This window comes from Triturus cristatus, chromosome 2_2, assembly GCF_964204655.1.
Source record: "Triturus cristatus chromosome 2_2, aTriCri1.1, whole genome shotgun sequence".
Taxonomy (NCBI): domain Eukaryota; kingdom Metazoa; phylum Chordata; class Amphibia; order Caudata; family Salamandridae; genus Triturus; species Triturus cristatus.
Window position 1 is genome coordinate 1,257,325,467 of NC_140582.1, and position 16,192 is coordinate 1,257,341,658.

The 16,192-nt window shown below is 52.1% G+C and overlaps 1 protein-coding gene across 1 annotated transcript in view; it reads left to right on the forward strand.

Annotated features, from left to right (window-relative positions):
- The window catches only part of LOC146863548 (uncharacterized), a 550,315-nt gene that overhangs the window by 420,595 nt on the left and 113,528 nt on the right, over positions 1 to 16,192 (forward strand). The window contains exon 9 of the mRNA XM_085643185.1: positions 1,270 to 1,337. Coding sequence (XP_085499311.1) covers positions 1,270 to 1,337 — 68 coding nt within the window. The remainder of the gene's footprint in view (positions 1 to 1,269; positions 1,338 to 16,192) is intronic.

The following is a 16,192-nucleotide window of genomic DNA, read 5'->3' on the forward strand; positions in this document are numbered from 1 at the left end:
CTACCATGAACGGGCATGTTCGTGCCAAGATCTCACTGCCCGCGCTGACCGCTCAAGGTGAAGCTCCGGTGTACCCGACTCTTCACGATACAGCGACCACCAGAGATGATCGGCAATGTCAGATCTTTACTTCGTGCTACAGCATCTACAGCTCGCACAACCAGAAAACCGTGAGAGGCGCTTTGAGACACTATACTTAGAGCTTTAAAATGGTATATCTCCAGTTCTACTGGTTGGATTTTTGCCATTTTGATCTCAAATTATTTTTAAATTCATACTCTATTTTTCTAAATTGGTGTTGGATTTTTGTTATGTTGTGTCTTCACTTTAGTACATTGACTCTAATTTAAGCCTGACTGCTTTTGTGCCAAGCTATCAGAGGGTCAAGCACAGGTTAAGTTTGTTGCTTTTGTAGTTCACCCTGAGAAGGATTGTGGTTGTTGCTTGAGAAGGGTTTCACCAGGGCTGGGTTTAGTGCTGGTGGTGCCCGGTGTGACAGTTCTTGTTGGCGCCCTCCAATTACCTCTCCACTGGTTCCCTCACTACCACCCTTTAGCAGTCCCCTCAATCTCCATACCCACGCCCTCTCGCACGCAGCTCGTTGATGACAGACACTAGCTCACTGTTCTTTGTTAGGATTTAAACTTATAAACTGCAAGTAACAAAAGGATCTCTCTGACAACAACATTAACCAATTGAACTATTTATGTATATGGATGTTGTGATCTGCATAGTACACGTGCTTTGCATCATAAACTCTCTGCGCCACCATATGATGAGTCAAAACTTCCACTAAACAAAACTCCATCTCTCTCCAGCAGCTCCAGCAATCACCAGAGTTGCCTTGACATTTTTGTTGTTGCCGGAAAATTGCCGGAGGCAAGGAACGCTGTAGCAGGTGCTTGTAATTCCACAATATATTTGAGAAAACAGCAGCGCCACCCCCAAGTCAGTAGCCAGTGCGGTGGGACCGGTCACACTGCCTAGAGCCGGCCCTGGGTTTTACCCCCTCAACCAAAACCCGATTTCTCACAAGCAGCACGTCCTAGTCGACCCGGCGCTTCCCTGCTCTCGCCTCTTACTGCACCTTTGGTTGCTGCACTTCATTGCACAATAAATGGGTAAATCTCCAAAGAGTTACAGAAACGTGAACCATTATCAGAATTTAGTTATTTACCCACAGTGAGCACTTGTAGAACTGTCTAATTAGCCCAAAGCTGACATTGTAGTAGAGATATAAACTTTACCAAATATAATGTTTCCTTTCAGTGAAAGATCCAGTCGCCGTCACCCGACGCCTCGCGCCAAGTTGTCCCGACTGCTGAGAAAGCTAGAAAGTAAAACTAATAATGATCAATGAAAGATGTTAGTGTTTTCAATCTTTTGCTCTCTATTGATACAAAGGACAGTGAAATAATAACATTTATTGAATACAATATAAACATAAAAAATGAGATTAAAATCGCATCTCTGCATAAATACCAGAAACTACTCTAGACATGACATGACTTCCACATAAACACATAAACATGCAGTAAAGATGCTCATAACAACTACAGAGACTGCACGGCACCCTGGATCCACTCCAAGGAGAAGTTGTGCTATGGCAATATTACGTAACTCATTCCAACCAAAAGACAGAAAGAAACACTCATGGGGCTAATGAGAGAATTCTATACCTCCAGATAAATTTGCAGATCATCGGTGGACTGTGAAAATCAAAGAACAGAGAAATAACTTGAAACCCGTCTGTAACCCCTTTTATTTAGCTACTTTTTAATAAAAACTATCTGATAGCGACCTGAGTATTCCCCAGGTGTCAGACTGGATTCAGAAAATCTTGAGCAGTACGTCTGAACGGCGTTAGGTACCATCCATCGGCTCCGTGTCGATGCCATCTGTGTTTCAAGTGACATCGAGGAAACTTCATAAGCGCCACCCAGGCACGGTGATATCTGTTGCTTTCATTCCGTGCAAAGAGCACGGATTTGGAGAGCTCCCTCAACCACTTCCTCGTCAACTTTTTTTTGACCTTTTGTCAAATATCTCTTTTTAGGTTGAACGTGAACCAGTGCGTGTTAGAGTCGGGGATCTCTGATTGGCGCAAGGATGTCCTTGTGTCAAGCAGGGACCCTCTCCTCCACGTCAGGGCAAAGGATAACCCCCTTGGGAATGACCCTTGCTCACCCTCTAGGTGCGTGGCGTGAGCAGCCAAGGCGATTCTTCAGGCGTTGTTGGTTAAGCAATTATAATCACACACACAGTAAACCCATTAATCCCCCCAGAAACGGACACCAGGCTTAGGTATGTGAAAATATGCTCTTTTATATAAAAATAGTTATCTCAATATGCAGACTTATCACAAGACCAGTAACGTTGTTTCTATGCCACCAGATTATTAAAGCAGGCAAACAGTTCTTTACGCGAATACTTCTTTAGTCGTTTCTCAATGTCACTTGGGAGATTCCAGTCTTGACTTACTTCAGGCCTACCGCGGCTCACGCATCGGTCGTGGGCGCGCTCGCGCCGTGCACAGCTCCTCCCGGTGGCTCCCGGCCAGTGGCGGTGAGACGGGCGTGCGGTGAGGATTTAACGGGGAAGTAAGGCGGTGCGGGCCCCGAGCCCGATACTGGAATTCCTGTAGCACTGTTGCGTGGAGAGAGTCGGCGCAGATCGGTGCGACTCTCGGCTTTGGGGAAGTGTTCTTGGATCCTCAATCAGCGGGTGTGGGCAACAGGCAGGCGCGGCCAGCGACCTCTTAGCACGGTGGTGCAGGGGGGTCTCCACAGCGGGGGCGGCGCGGCCTGAGATGTCCGGGGATAGCGAAGCGGGGTCACAGGGCACGGACAGTGCAGCTGGCTGACCTGGCGTAGATCACAGTCGTCGGACGGATTCCGGCCGGAGGGGTGATAGCGCGTTCAGCGCGCTCCAGTGGCAGGCGGTGACAGGGGTGCAGGCAGCCTAGCCCGGGGACAGAGAGCGGCTCCGGACGGAGCGGGGCTCTCACGGGGTTACGGCAGGCGAGCTCCTGAGTGTCACGGCCCTAGGAGGGGCGATGAGGGGCGCAGTCTCTTTTCCAGCGGGATGCACACACGGCTCGAATCGGAGGACGAGCAAAAGCACAGAGAACCCACTGGTCCTGGGGTTCAGTTCAGGGGGCAAGCTCAGATCAAGCCCTTGGAGAATGTTCAAGCACAAAGCAGCAAAGTCTTTTCAGCAAGTCTCTTCCTCTCCTTTCTCAGCAAGGCAAGCAGCAGGCCAGCTCCTCCCGTGTCTTCTTCTCCTTCTAGTCGGGCAGAGGTTCTTTGTGGTAAAACAGGATTCTGATTTCTTAGGAGCCAGGCTCCTTCTTTTATACCGTGATTCTTTTGTTCTTTAGCGCCAGGGGGCCTGGGCCTGGCTCAGTCCAGTTCTGGAGCACTTTGTTGTGGTGACTCTGCTCTTTCCTTTCAGCAGCAGGGCAGAGACATCAGCCGCTCCACAGGGGGCGGCGCCGGCTTTGTGGTGGCAGAGCACAGGTCTATTCAAGAGTCAAGGTGTACTCCTCCCACCCATCCTGGTGTAATCTCTCTACCCACCACCTGGCAGCCAACCTGTCTCTGGGGATTCCCCAACCCTGCTCCTTACTGTTGCTAGGCAGAACACACACCCACAGCAGAGGCGGACTGAAATGGCCAGGTCAGTAAATACTAACTTTCTAAAAGTAGTATTTACAAACCCAGGATACTAAAATAAACTTGACTACAAGAAGTATTTTATTATTCTGAGTTCAGGCATACTAAACTTGACATTCTACCATGCTCTCTGAGTCCACTGGGGTCACAGCGTTGGCGTGATCCCAGCAGCCCATTCTGGCCTATGGAGAGCAGGTAGCCTTCAATAGTGAAAAACGAAAATGGCTGTAATTCCCTACTAAGACATGCCACACGCATCAGGGCATGTCCTACCTTAGGCCTACAATGCACCCTGCCCTTGGGCCTACCAGAGGGGTGGCTAATATGTAGGTAAGGGAAGGTTTAGGGACTGGCAAGTGGGGGCACTTGCGCAGTCAGCGCGACAGTCCCAGACTGCACGCAGGGTCTGCGGTGGCAGACCCTAGATACATTTTACAAGGCCGCTTTCTGTGGGTGGCGCAACCAGCGCTGCAAGCCCACCAGCAGCATTGGCATTCACAAGCCCCGGCACCCCTGGTGCACTTTACTGGGGACTGACAGTAAATCCAATAAACCAATCATGAGCATCAATTACAGGTACACTTTACCTAGGAAGCACTTGCACTGCGGCACGGATTAGCCGTGGCGCAGTGCCCTGAGCGGACAACACCAGCAAAACAGTTGAGGCACACCATCAAAAAAAGTGGAAGGGAAACTCACGCCAAGGTGCCAGGTCTAACACGTGTCCCCTCCAGCTGAAATGTGGGGAGAACTACCCTTGCCCAGGGGGTTCCTCGTCACTAAGGCGGAAATACCTGGACAGACCGTCAGCGTTGGCGTGATCTGTACCAGGACGGTGTTCCACCGTGAAATCCATACCCTGTAGGGAGATGGACCACCTCAACAGCTTCGGGTTCTCACCCCTCATTTGCATCAACCATCTGAGGGGCCTGTGGTCCGTCTGAACCCGGAAGTGAGACCCAAACAAGTAGGGTCTTAGCTTCTTCAGCGCCCAGACCACAGCAAATGCTTCTCGCTCAATTGCACTCCACCTACTTTCCCGTGGAAGTAACCTCCTACTGATGAAGGCTACGGGTTGGTCCCAGCCCTCCTCAGTCATCCGTGAGAGAACAGCCCCTACACCATGCTCTGAAGCGTCTGTCTGCACTAGGAATTCCTTGGAGAAGTCAGGGGCCAAGAGCACGGGCGCCGAGCACGGGCGACGTGCAAGCTTTCTGACAGGTGTCAGTCCAGATCACGTTCCTGGGCTGCTTCTTGGAAGTCAGCTCTGTCAAGGGGGCAACAATCGTTCCATAGCCCTTGACAAACCTCCTGTAGTACCCAGTGAGCCCCAGGAAGGCCCTCACTGCGGTCTGCGTCTTGGGGGGCTCCCAAGCCAGGATGGTCTCAATTTTGGGTTGCAAGGGTGCCACCTTGCCACTCCCCACTTGGTGTCCCAAGTACACCACGGAACCCTGCCCGATCTGGCACTTACTTGCCTTGATCGTGAGGCCTGCTCGGCGCAGTGCCATCAACACTTCCCAGAGGTGGCGCAGGTGTTCGGGCTAGGTGGCACTGAACACTGCGATGTCATCCAGGTAGGCGGCACTGAACGCATCCAGCCCAACCAGTACCTGGTTGACCAACCTCTGAAAGGTGGCAGGGGCATTCTTCATCCCAAATGGCATGACCCGGAACTGGAAGTGCCCATCTGGTGTAGAGAATGCTGACCTCTCTTTGGCCCCATCGGTCAAGGCGATCTGCCAGTACCCAGACGTTAAATCAAACGTGATGAGGAACCGGGCAGCCCCTAGCCGATCAATGAGCTCATCAGCTCTGGGGATGGGGTGCGCGTCAGTCTTAGTTACTGAATTGAGTCCTCTGTAGTCCACACAGAACCGGAGTTCAGGTGTGGCTCCCGGCGCAGCAGCTTTGGGGACCAAGACCACGGGGCTGGACCAAGGACTGCTGGAGGACTCAACCACCCCTAGCGCAAGCATTTTGGAGACCTCCTCCTTGATGCAAGCACTGACCCTGTCAGTTACCCTCTAAGCCTTGTGCTTCACAGGTAAGCTGTCTCCTGTGTCCACATCATGGACGCACCAATCTGTGACACCAGGAACCAGGGAGAACCTATCGGGAAACTGCCCCAGCAAGTGGCGGCAATCTTCCTGTTGTTCGGGCGTCAGGGTGGGTGAGAGGTTAACTCCATCCACTGACCCATCTTTCTCAGAGGCTACTAAGAGGTCAGGAAGAGGCTCCGTCTCCTCTTCCATTCCATCATCAGTGGCCAGCAGCATGCCCACTTCGGTCCTCTCTAAGTGGGGCTTAAGGCGGTTAACATGTAGGACCCTCAAAGGGTTCCTGGGAGACTGCATGTCCACCAAGTAGGTGATAGGACTTTTGCACTCCACAACCTCAAATGGACCTGTCCACTTATCCTGAAGTGCACAAGGCTCCACTGGGCCAAGACCCACACCTTTTGTCCAGGTTGAAGCTCTACCAGAGTGGCATTCCGGTCGTACCACCGCTTCATCTCCTCCTGGCTGGCTTCCAGATTTGCCTCAGCAAGTTGCCTGAAACGCCTAGTCTGGTTTCGGAAGGCCAGCATGTAACTGTATACATTCTGGGGAGGTTTCCTGGGAGATTGCTCCCAGCCTTCTTTTACCAAACTCAGAGGTCCTCTTACCGGGTGACCATACAGAAGCTCAAAGGGGCTGAATGCTAGAGACTTCTGTGGCACCTCTCGGTAAGCGAAGAGCAGGCATGGCAAGAGGACGTCCCACTTACGCCTCATTGGACCGTCTAGGCCCATGATCATGCCTTTGAGGAATCGGTTGAATCTCTCAACCAACCCATTTCCTTGGGGGTGGTAAGGAGTGGTGAACTTGTAAGTTACCCCACACTCCTTCCACAGGGATTTCATATATGTGGATATGAAATTGGTCCCCCTGTCGCTCACCACCTCTAGAGGGAATCCCACTCGGGAGAAAATTCCCATCAGTGCTCGTCCCACCACGGGGGCCGTCACTGTCCTCAGAGGGATGGCTTCAGGGTACCGGGTGGCATGGTCCACCAAGACCAGAATGAACCTGTTGCCCAGGGCTGTCTTGGGGTCCAGAGGCCCCACAATATCAATACCCACTCGCTGGAATGGCGTACCGACCACGGGGAAGGGCTGCAGAGGAGCCTTGTGCTTCCCTCCGCTCTTACCACTTGCCTGGCAAGTCTGACAGGTTCGGCAGTAGGAATCGGAATTCTTGTGCATTTGGGGCCAGTAAAAGTGGGTGACAAGCCTGTCATAGGTCTTGTCCATCCCCAAATGTCCTGCTAAAGGCACATCATGAGCCAGCCCCAGTAGGAAGGTTCTGAACTTCTGGGGTACCACCAGCACACGGGCTGACCCAGGTTCAGCAGCCTTAGGCTCTGAATACAGGAGGTCACTCTCCCAGTACACGTAGTGTGTCTTGGCCTGAACACCATTGGCCTGGTCTGCAGCCTGCTGCCGCATACCCACGAGAGAAGGGCATTCTTTCTGCTCCCTGCAGAATTCCTCCCTGGAGGGACCTCCTTCTTGCTGCCAATGGGTCAGCTCAGGCAGGTCTCCCAGTTTGGCAATCTGTTCCCCGGTAGGCTCCAGGGCATCCCCCTCAGGGTCTGCTTCCTCCTGGGCCGTGGGAACTTCGGGGGCCGGTTTCCCGCGCCTCCTGCGCCTTCTCCCTAAAGCCGGCTCCTGGACCTCTCCATCAGGCTCCAGGACCCTCTCAACACCCCTACTGGCTGCCATGGACCGGGTGGTCACGCACGCCCAGTCGGGTAGACCCACCATCCTCAGATGCGTGGTCTTCTCCACCTTTTCCCAAGGGGAGCTCTCCAGGTCGTTCCCTAGCAGACAGTCTACAGGCATGTCAGTTCTCACAGCGACTTGTAGAGTACCAGAGACCTCCCCCCACTCAAAGGGAACTTGAGCCATTGGACAACGACTCTCCATGTTGTCAGCATTGACAACCCTACAGTAGGCATTGGGTACAATCTGCTCTTGAGACACCAGGTGTTGCCTCACCGAGGTCACGCTGGCTCCTGTATCTCTAAGAGCCTCAACCTTCTTTCCATTGATGGTCACTACTTGCCCATATTTCTTAGTGTTAGAGGGTAAGTAGGTTTCAGGGACCATCTCACTGTCTCCTAGCGAGACTAGGGTCATATGCGCAGGAACCCCACCCCCCTGGACTGCTACCTCCTCCCCAAAATTAACGTTAGCTACTTGCCGGGGTGGAGCACCAGTGGGTGCTGTCTTACCAAACAGGCGACACTTAGGATCAGAGGCAATGTGACCCGGGTCACCATACTTGTAACAATTGAAGGGCCCCTTTGGAACAGGCCTACCTGTCGGGGCCCCGTTCTGCTGCGGGGGTGGGGGAGGCTGAGAACCCTTCTGCTGGTTCCCTTGGGGATTACTTTGGGGGCCTTTTTGGAACCCTTTCTGTTTACCCTTGTCCCCCCCACTCTTCTGCTGGGGACCCTGCCCACCCTTGGCGGAGTCTCCCACTTGACCCTTGTGGACCCTGGTGCTGAGCCAGCGGTCCGCCTCCTCAGCAAGCTTCCTCGGGTTGGACAGCTTGCTATCAATCAGGTGCTGGCGTAGCTCAGGAAAACATTGACTGGACAAGTGCTCCCATGCAATTAAATCAAGCAGCCCTTGATAATCATTCACTTTGCTACCCTTCACCCAACCATCCAGTGCTCTGCAGAAAAAAGTTACATACTCCACATACGTACTCTCAGGGATCTTCTTAGTCTCCCTGAACCTCTGTCTATATAGCTCAGGAGTTAACCCATACCTGGTCAGTAAAGCTTCCTTCATATGGGGGTATGAGGTCTGGACTTCTAGGGGCAAATCTAACAGTGTGCCACGCCCTTCAGCAAGGAACCTTCCCCACAACCCCGCTCCCCAGTCTTTCTCAGGGACCCGGTGTGAAGACATGGCCACCTCATAGGCTCTAAACCACTGCCCTATGTCATCCTTTCTAAAATACTCCTTTACTACATCTTTGGGGATGTACACCTTGGACTCTACCTGCACCGGTGGAGTGCTGCCACCAGAAGGAGCGGTGTCCAAACTTTTCGCCTTCAGCTCCAACTCCTTCAATCTTACATCATGATCCATTTGGCGTTGTTGTGCCTCCAAGGCCAACTTCTGCTTTTCCATTTCCATTTGTCCTGCCAACTTTGCCATCTCTATTGCATGAGCCCTGTCTGCTGCCCTGTCTGCCAGCTCCTCTGGTGACAGGACTCTGCTGGGCTCCCCAAGGTTGTCGGGTGGAACGATGTCCCCCGCATTCTGTGGGTCTCTTGACTCCTTCCAGGCTCTCAACGCCTTGGTGTACTGGACCTTCCTCTTGAATCCAGCATGGGAAACTCGAAGTTTTACACTGTAGCCTTTCAATTCCTCTACTCTGTATCCCTCCAGTTCCTCCCAATCCACCTCATCTATTCCAGAAATCACAGAGAGTGCTCTTCCAGCAGGGAGTGAGCCAGGCATGGCTGAAGCAATGGTCGATGTCTCAACAGTTCAAAAATGAAAACCTGTGGCTGCGTTACTTGGTCTGCTCTCACTATCTGGTGATTAATAATTCACTGTATGCAAATTACAAATGCAAATCCGAAATCCCAGCCGCTGCCAACAATGTTAGAGTCGGGGATCTCTGATTGGCGCAAGGTTGCCCTTGTGTCAAGCAGGAACCCTCTCCTCTACGTCAGGGCACAGGATAACCCCCTTGGGAATGACCCTTGCTCACCCTCTAGGTGCGTGGCGTGAGCAGCCAAGGCGATTCTTCAGGCGTTGTTGGTTAAGCAATTATAATCACACACACAGTAAACCCATTAATCCCCCCAGAAACGGACACCAGGCTTAGGTATGTGAAAATATGCTCTTTTATATAAAAATAGTTATCTCAATATGCAGACTTATCACAAGACCAGTAACGTTGTTTCTATGCCACCAGATTATTAAAGCAGGCAAACAGTTCTTTACGCGAATACTTCTTTAGTCGTTTCTCAATGTCACTTGGGAGATTCCAGTCTTGACTTACTTCAGGCCTACCGCGGCTCACGCATCGGTCGTGGGCGCGCTCGCGCCGTGCACAGCTCCTCCCGGTGGCTCCCGGGCAGCGGCGGTGAGACGGGCGTGCGGTGAGGATTTAACGGGGAAGTAAGGCGGTGCGGGCCCCGAGCCCGATACTGGAATTCCTGTAGCACTGTTGCGTGGAGAGAGTCGGCGCAGATCGGTGCGACTCTCGGCTTTGGGGAAGTGTTCTTGGATCCTCAATCAGCGGGTGTGGGCAGCAGGCAGGCGCGGCCAGCGACCTCTTAGCACGGTGGTGCAGGGGGGTCTCCACAGCGGGGGCGGCGCGGCCTGAGATGTCCGGGGATAGCGAAGCGGGGTCACAGGGCACGGACAGTGCAGCTGGCTGACCTGGCGTAGATCACAGTCGTCGGACGGATTCCGGCAGGAGGGGTGACAGCGCGCTCAGCGCGCTCCAGTGGCAGGCGGTGACAGGGGCGCAGGCAACCTAGCCCGGGGACAGAGAGCGGCTCCGGACGGAGCGGGGCTCTCACGGGGTAAAGGCAGGCAAGCTCCTGAGTGTCACGGCCCTAGGAGGGGCGATGAGGGGCGCAGTCTCTTTCCAGCGGGATGCACACACGGCTCGAATTGGAGGACGAGCAAAAGCACAGAGAACCCACTGGTCCTGGGGTTCAGTTCAGGGGGCAAGCTCAGACCAAGCCCTTGGAGAATGTTTAAAGCACAAAGCAGCAAAGTCTTTTCAGTAGTCTCTTCCTCTCCTTTCTCAGCAAGGCAAGCAGCAGGCCAGCTCCTCCAGCGTCTTCTTCTCCTTCTAGTCGGGCAGAGGTTCTTTGTGGTAAACAGGATTCTGATTTCTTAGGAGCCAGGCTCCTACTTTTATACCGTGATTCTTTTGTTCTTTAGCGCCAGGGGGCCTAGGCCTGGCTCAGTCCAGTTTTGGAGCACTTTGTTATGGTGACTCTGCTCTTTCCTTTCAGCAGCAGGGCAGAGACATCAGCCGCTCCACAGGGGGCGGAGCCAGCATTGTGGTGGCAGAGCACAGGTCTATTCAAGAGTCAAAGTGTACTCCTCCCACCCATCCTGGTGTAATCTCTCTACCCACCACCTGGCAGCCAACCTGTCTCGGGGGATTCCCCAACCCTGCTCCTTACTGTTGCTAGGCAGACGACACACACACAGCAGAGGCGGACTGAAATGGCCAGGTCAGTAAATACTAACTTTCTAAAAGTAGTATTTACAAACCCAGGATACTAAAATAAACTTGACTACAAGAAGTATTTTATTATTCTGAGTTCAGGCATACTAAACTTGACATTCTACCATGCTCTCTGAGTCCACTGGGGTCACAGCGTTGGCGTGATCCCAGCAGCCCATTCTGGCCTATGGAGAGCAGGTAGCCTTCAATAGTGAAAAACGAAAATGGCTGTAATTCACTACTAAGACATGCCACACACATCAGGGCATGTCCTACCTTATGCCTACAATGCACCCTGCCCTTGGGCCTACCAGAGGGGTGGCTAATATGTAGGTAAGGGAAGGTTTAGGGACTGGCAAGTGGGGGCACTTGCGCAGTCAGCGCGACAGTCCCAGACTGCACGCAGGGTCTGCGGTGGCAGACCCTAGATACATTTTACAAGGCCGCTTTCTGTGGGTGGCGCAACCAGCGCTGCAAGCCCACCAGCAGCATTGGCATTCACAAGCCCTGGCACCCCTGGTGCACTTTACTGGGGACTGACAGTAAATCCAATAAACCAATCATGAGCATCAATTACAGGTACACTTTACCTAGGGAGCACTTGCACTGCGGCACGGATTAGCCATGGCGCAGTGCCCTGAGCGGACAACACCAGCAAAACAGTTGAGGCACACCATCAAAAAAAGTGGAAGGGAAACTCACGCCAAGGTGCCAGGTCTAACAGTGCGCAAACGCTGCTATGCAGAGATCGGTGGTAGTTCAGTAGGTGAGAGAAGCTTCGCCCACTCCCCCGCCCTTGTTTTTTATTGGCTCGTGTGTTTGTTCTTTGCAAATGCTATCTTCTGGTTCATTATGAGTCTTGTTGGTCTCTCCTTGGTACAGCCATGTCGTCATTTGAATCCTCCCATGGCTACTGGCCCCTTTACTTGGATGTTACACAGGGCGTGTACTACTTCCTTTATTAAGTTTCTCCGGACGATATTCTTTGCTTACATTTAGGGAATGCAATTGGAGACCTACTGCATTTCAAGTGCTTGTTAAACTTGTGGCGCATCAGATTGTAAACTGTGCAAGTTTTACGGTTGGCGATTGTCCTCCGGCTGTAATTTGCCACATTTCTGAGTTGGATTGTTGTGCTACCTAGTCTGTGACGAGGACTCCGGCTTCCCATGTAGTAGCTTGCTACCCCACACACATTTAGTGCCTCGTCAGGGACGGTAGGCACTTTATAAATACCATACCATACTTGAGAAGGATGTGGCCCTTGACGCACCAACAGTTCCGTTTAGAGTAAATCACAAACACACGTTGGTGTCGGCGACTGCCTGTCAGTCCCGTGAGAGTGCTGACCAGATCTTTGTTTATTTTCCCTCATCCTCTTGACTGCCGCGTGTGTGAACACTCCAGGCACAATTCCTCGAGTGACTGCCCCAAGTGTGAACACTCCAGGCACAATTCCTCGAGTGACTGCCCCAAATGTGAACACTCCAGGCACAATTCCTCGAGTGACTGCCCCAAGTGTGAACACTTCTGGCACAATTCCTCGAGTGACTGCCCCAAGTGTGAACACTCCAGGCACAATTCCTTGAGTGACTGCCCCAAATGTGAACACTCCAGGCACAATTCCTCGAGTGACTGCCCCAAGTGTGAACACTCCAGGCACAATTCCTCGAGTGGCTGCCCCAGGTATGAACACTTCTGGCACAATTCCTCGAGTGACTGCCCCAAGTGTGAACACTTCTGGCACAATTCCTCGAGTGACTGCCCCAAGTGTGAACACTCCAGGCACAATTCCTTGAGTGACTGCCCCAAGTGTGAACACTTCGGGCACAATTCCTCGAGTGACTGCCCCAAGTGTGAACACTTTGGGCACAATTCCTCGAGTGACTGCCCGAAGTGTGAACTTTTCTGGCACAATTCCTTGAGTGACTGCCCCAAGTGTGAACACTCCAGGCACAATTCCTTGAGTGACTGCCCCAAGTGTGAACACTCCAGGCACAATTCCTCGAGTGACTGCCCCAAGTGTGAACACTCCAGGCACAATTCCTCGAGTGACTGCCCCAAATGTGAACACTCCAGGCACAATTCCTCGAGTGACTGCCCCAAGTGTGAACACTTCGGGCACAAATCCCCGATTGAGCAGGACCAGCGAGATTCACGGGCACGCACGCAGTAGTGAACTTGGTGAAATGTTCAGTCCTGTCGAACGGTCCCTTGCACATGTAAATAAAATACGTAGTGTGAGTCTGTACTTGTCTATAATAATGGGCTCAGTTTGATTAGCCATGTACAACTGTGTGCTGCTAGGACAGGGCGTTTGGTCAAATCTTTCACGCACCCCCGATTCTGAAAAGGAGCGCTTTTCACCTTCCTCTGGACAGTGAGGGAGGAAGTCGCAGTGTTTGCTTGAGATGCGCTGGACTGCTGACTTTAGCCCTTCCTCCTATTCAACAGGTTACGTATATAGGTGTGAGTGGGCAGGAAAGAGGCCTCTTAGCTAGGTACTAATTTGTCAACCCCCCCACCCCTCTTATGTTTTCTTCTAAGCAAAGAATTGTCTTGCGAGAAGTTTTCCTGTGTGTGCACTTTACAATCCCTTGCCTCTGGTGTGCTTGGGTCACGCGTTAGCTGCATGCCTGTTCTTTGTATGATTGATGCTAGCAAGCGCGGAGCATGGGGCACAGATGCGGTGTGTATCCGGCCTGGACCCGTGTTACGAAGAGTTGGACGTTTTCCGGCATTTCTTGGCCTTCCTCCCCGTAGGCCTTCATCACTTCCTGGCTCGCTGGGGTCGAGCACCATGTGTCATGCAGGGGGGATCATGTAACTGAAGACGGACTCCATCAACTACCTCAGTTGATGTTCAACACTAGAGAATTCATTTGCCTTCTGAGTGGTTGCTGGTGATTTTAGAGGATGTTTATTGGGCCCATGTTCCAGTGACCCTTCATTGGCCTACTTGCTCTTAAAGCTTTCCCTACTTAAATGCGCTGTAATGTTATGTCCTGATCTGGTCGTTAAAAATTATACTATGCACATGTCAAATTATTCTCAGTTTTAAACTGATCAGCCAAGGCTCTGATAATGATTTAAATTTATTGCAAATGAATTTGACCTATTTTTCCAAAATGCAAAAGTTTTAAAAAAAGCATTTGCAATGCAATAGGTCTCACATTTACACAAGTTTGAGCTATTGGCATTGTAAATCACAATACCTTTTATTCATGTTTTGGTTTAAAAACATAAATTCAAGGCGTTGTCATTTACAATTCCAATAGCTTAAACTTGCGTAAATGCGAGACCTATTGCATTGCAAATGCTTGTTTGAGCTTGCTAGGGTCCTGCTGAAACCCTCTGGTTCCAGGCCTTGTGGGGATTGTCACCATCAGATGTTGGTGTCGGACTCCCATGTGGTTCGTCTCTGGTGCCTGGGGTCGGGGAACGGTCCCAACTCCTGCTCCGAGTGTAAGTCCATGCACTCTTCCATATTATTAGGTCTCGCCTGACCCAGCGCATGCGCTGGGCTGGTGAGACTTTTTGAGACGGCTCCAAAAAGTGCTACCAGGCCAGCCTAGAGCTACAGTGCATGTCCGTGGGTGTGCGTGCCACGCTTGACAGCGATTACTTTCACTTTCGCGGCCGTTTTGATGCTTGATCGCGATCACTTTCGTCTGTCTGTACATGCCTGGTGCTAGAACAGAGCCATGCAGGGCAGGGGTCACTCCATACCTGGAGACCCTCACGGGTGAGAGGCCGCACTATACAAGTTCCTGAGGGTCTGTAGTATACTACGACAGGACAGGACAGGGATCACTCTATAGAACCCAAACACCATGCAAAACAGCCGCCTCCTGAGGGTCTGTAGTATACTAGGACAGGACAGGGATCACTCTATAGAACCCCCACACCATGCAAAGCAGACGCCTCCTGAGGGTCTGTAGTATACTAGGACAGGACAGGACAGCGATCACTCTATAGAACCCCAAACCATGCAAAGCAGCGGCCTCCTGGGGGTCTGTAGTATACTAGGACAGAACAGGACAGGGAGCACTCTATAGAACCCCCACACCATGCAAAGCAGACGCCTCTTGAGGGTCTGTAGTATACTAGCACAGGACAGGACAGGGAGCACTCTATAGAACCCCCGCACCATGCAAAGCAGCCGCCTTCTGAGGGTCTGTAGTATACTAGGACAGGACATGACAGGGATCACTCTATAGAACCCCCATACCATGCAAAGCAGCCGCCTCCTGGGGGTCTGTAGTATACTAGGACAGGATAGGACAGGGATCACTCTATAGAACCCCCACACCATGCAAAGCAGCCGCCTCCTGAGGGTCTGTAGTATACTAGGACAGGACAGGGATCACTCTATAGAACCCCCACACCATGCAAAGTAGCCACCTCCTGGGGGTCTGTAGTATACACTAGGACAGGACAGTACAGGGATCACTCTATAGAACCCCCATACCATGCAAAGCAGCCACCTCCTGGGGGTCTGTAGTATACACTTGGACAGGACAGGACAGGGATCACCCTATAGAACCCCATACCATGCAAAACAGACGTCTCCTGAGGGTCTGTAGTATACTAGGACAGAACAGGACAGGGAGCACTCTATAGAACCCCCACACCATGCAAAGCAGCCGTCTCCTGGGGGTCTGAAGTATACACTTGGACAGGACATGACAGGGATCAACCTATAGAACCCCATACCATGCAAAGCAGCTGCCTCCTGGGGGTCTGTAGTATACTAGGACAGAACAGGACAGGGAGCACTCTATAGAACCCCCGCACCATGCAAAGCAGCCACCTCCTGAGGGTCTGTAGTATACTAGGACAGGACATGACAGGGATCACTCTATAGAACCCCCATACCATGCAAAGCAGCCGCCTCCTGGGGGTCTGTAGTATACACTAGGACAGGACAGGACAGGACAGGGATCACTCTATAGAACCCCCATACCATGCAAAGCAGCCGCCTCCTGGGGGTCTGTAGTATACACTTGGACAGGACAGGACAGGGATCACCCTATAGAACCCCACACCATGCAAAGCAGCCGCCTCCTGGGGGTCTGTAGTATACACTTGGACAGGACAGGACAGGACAGGGATCACGCTATAGAACCCCATACCATGCAAAGCAGACGCCTCCTGAGGGTCTGTAGTATACACTTGGACAGGACAGGACAGGGATCACCCTATAGAACCCCATACCATGCAAAGCAGCCGCCTCCTTGGGGTCTGTAGTATACACTT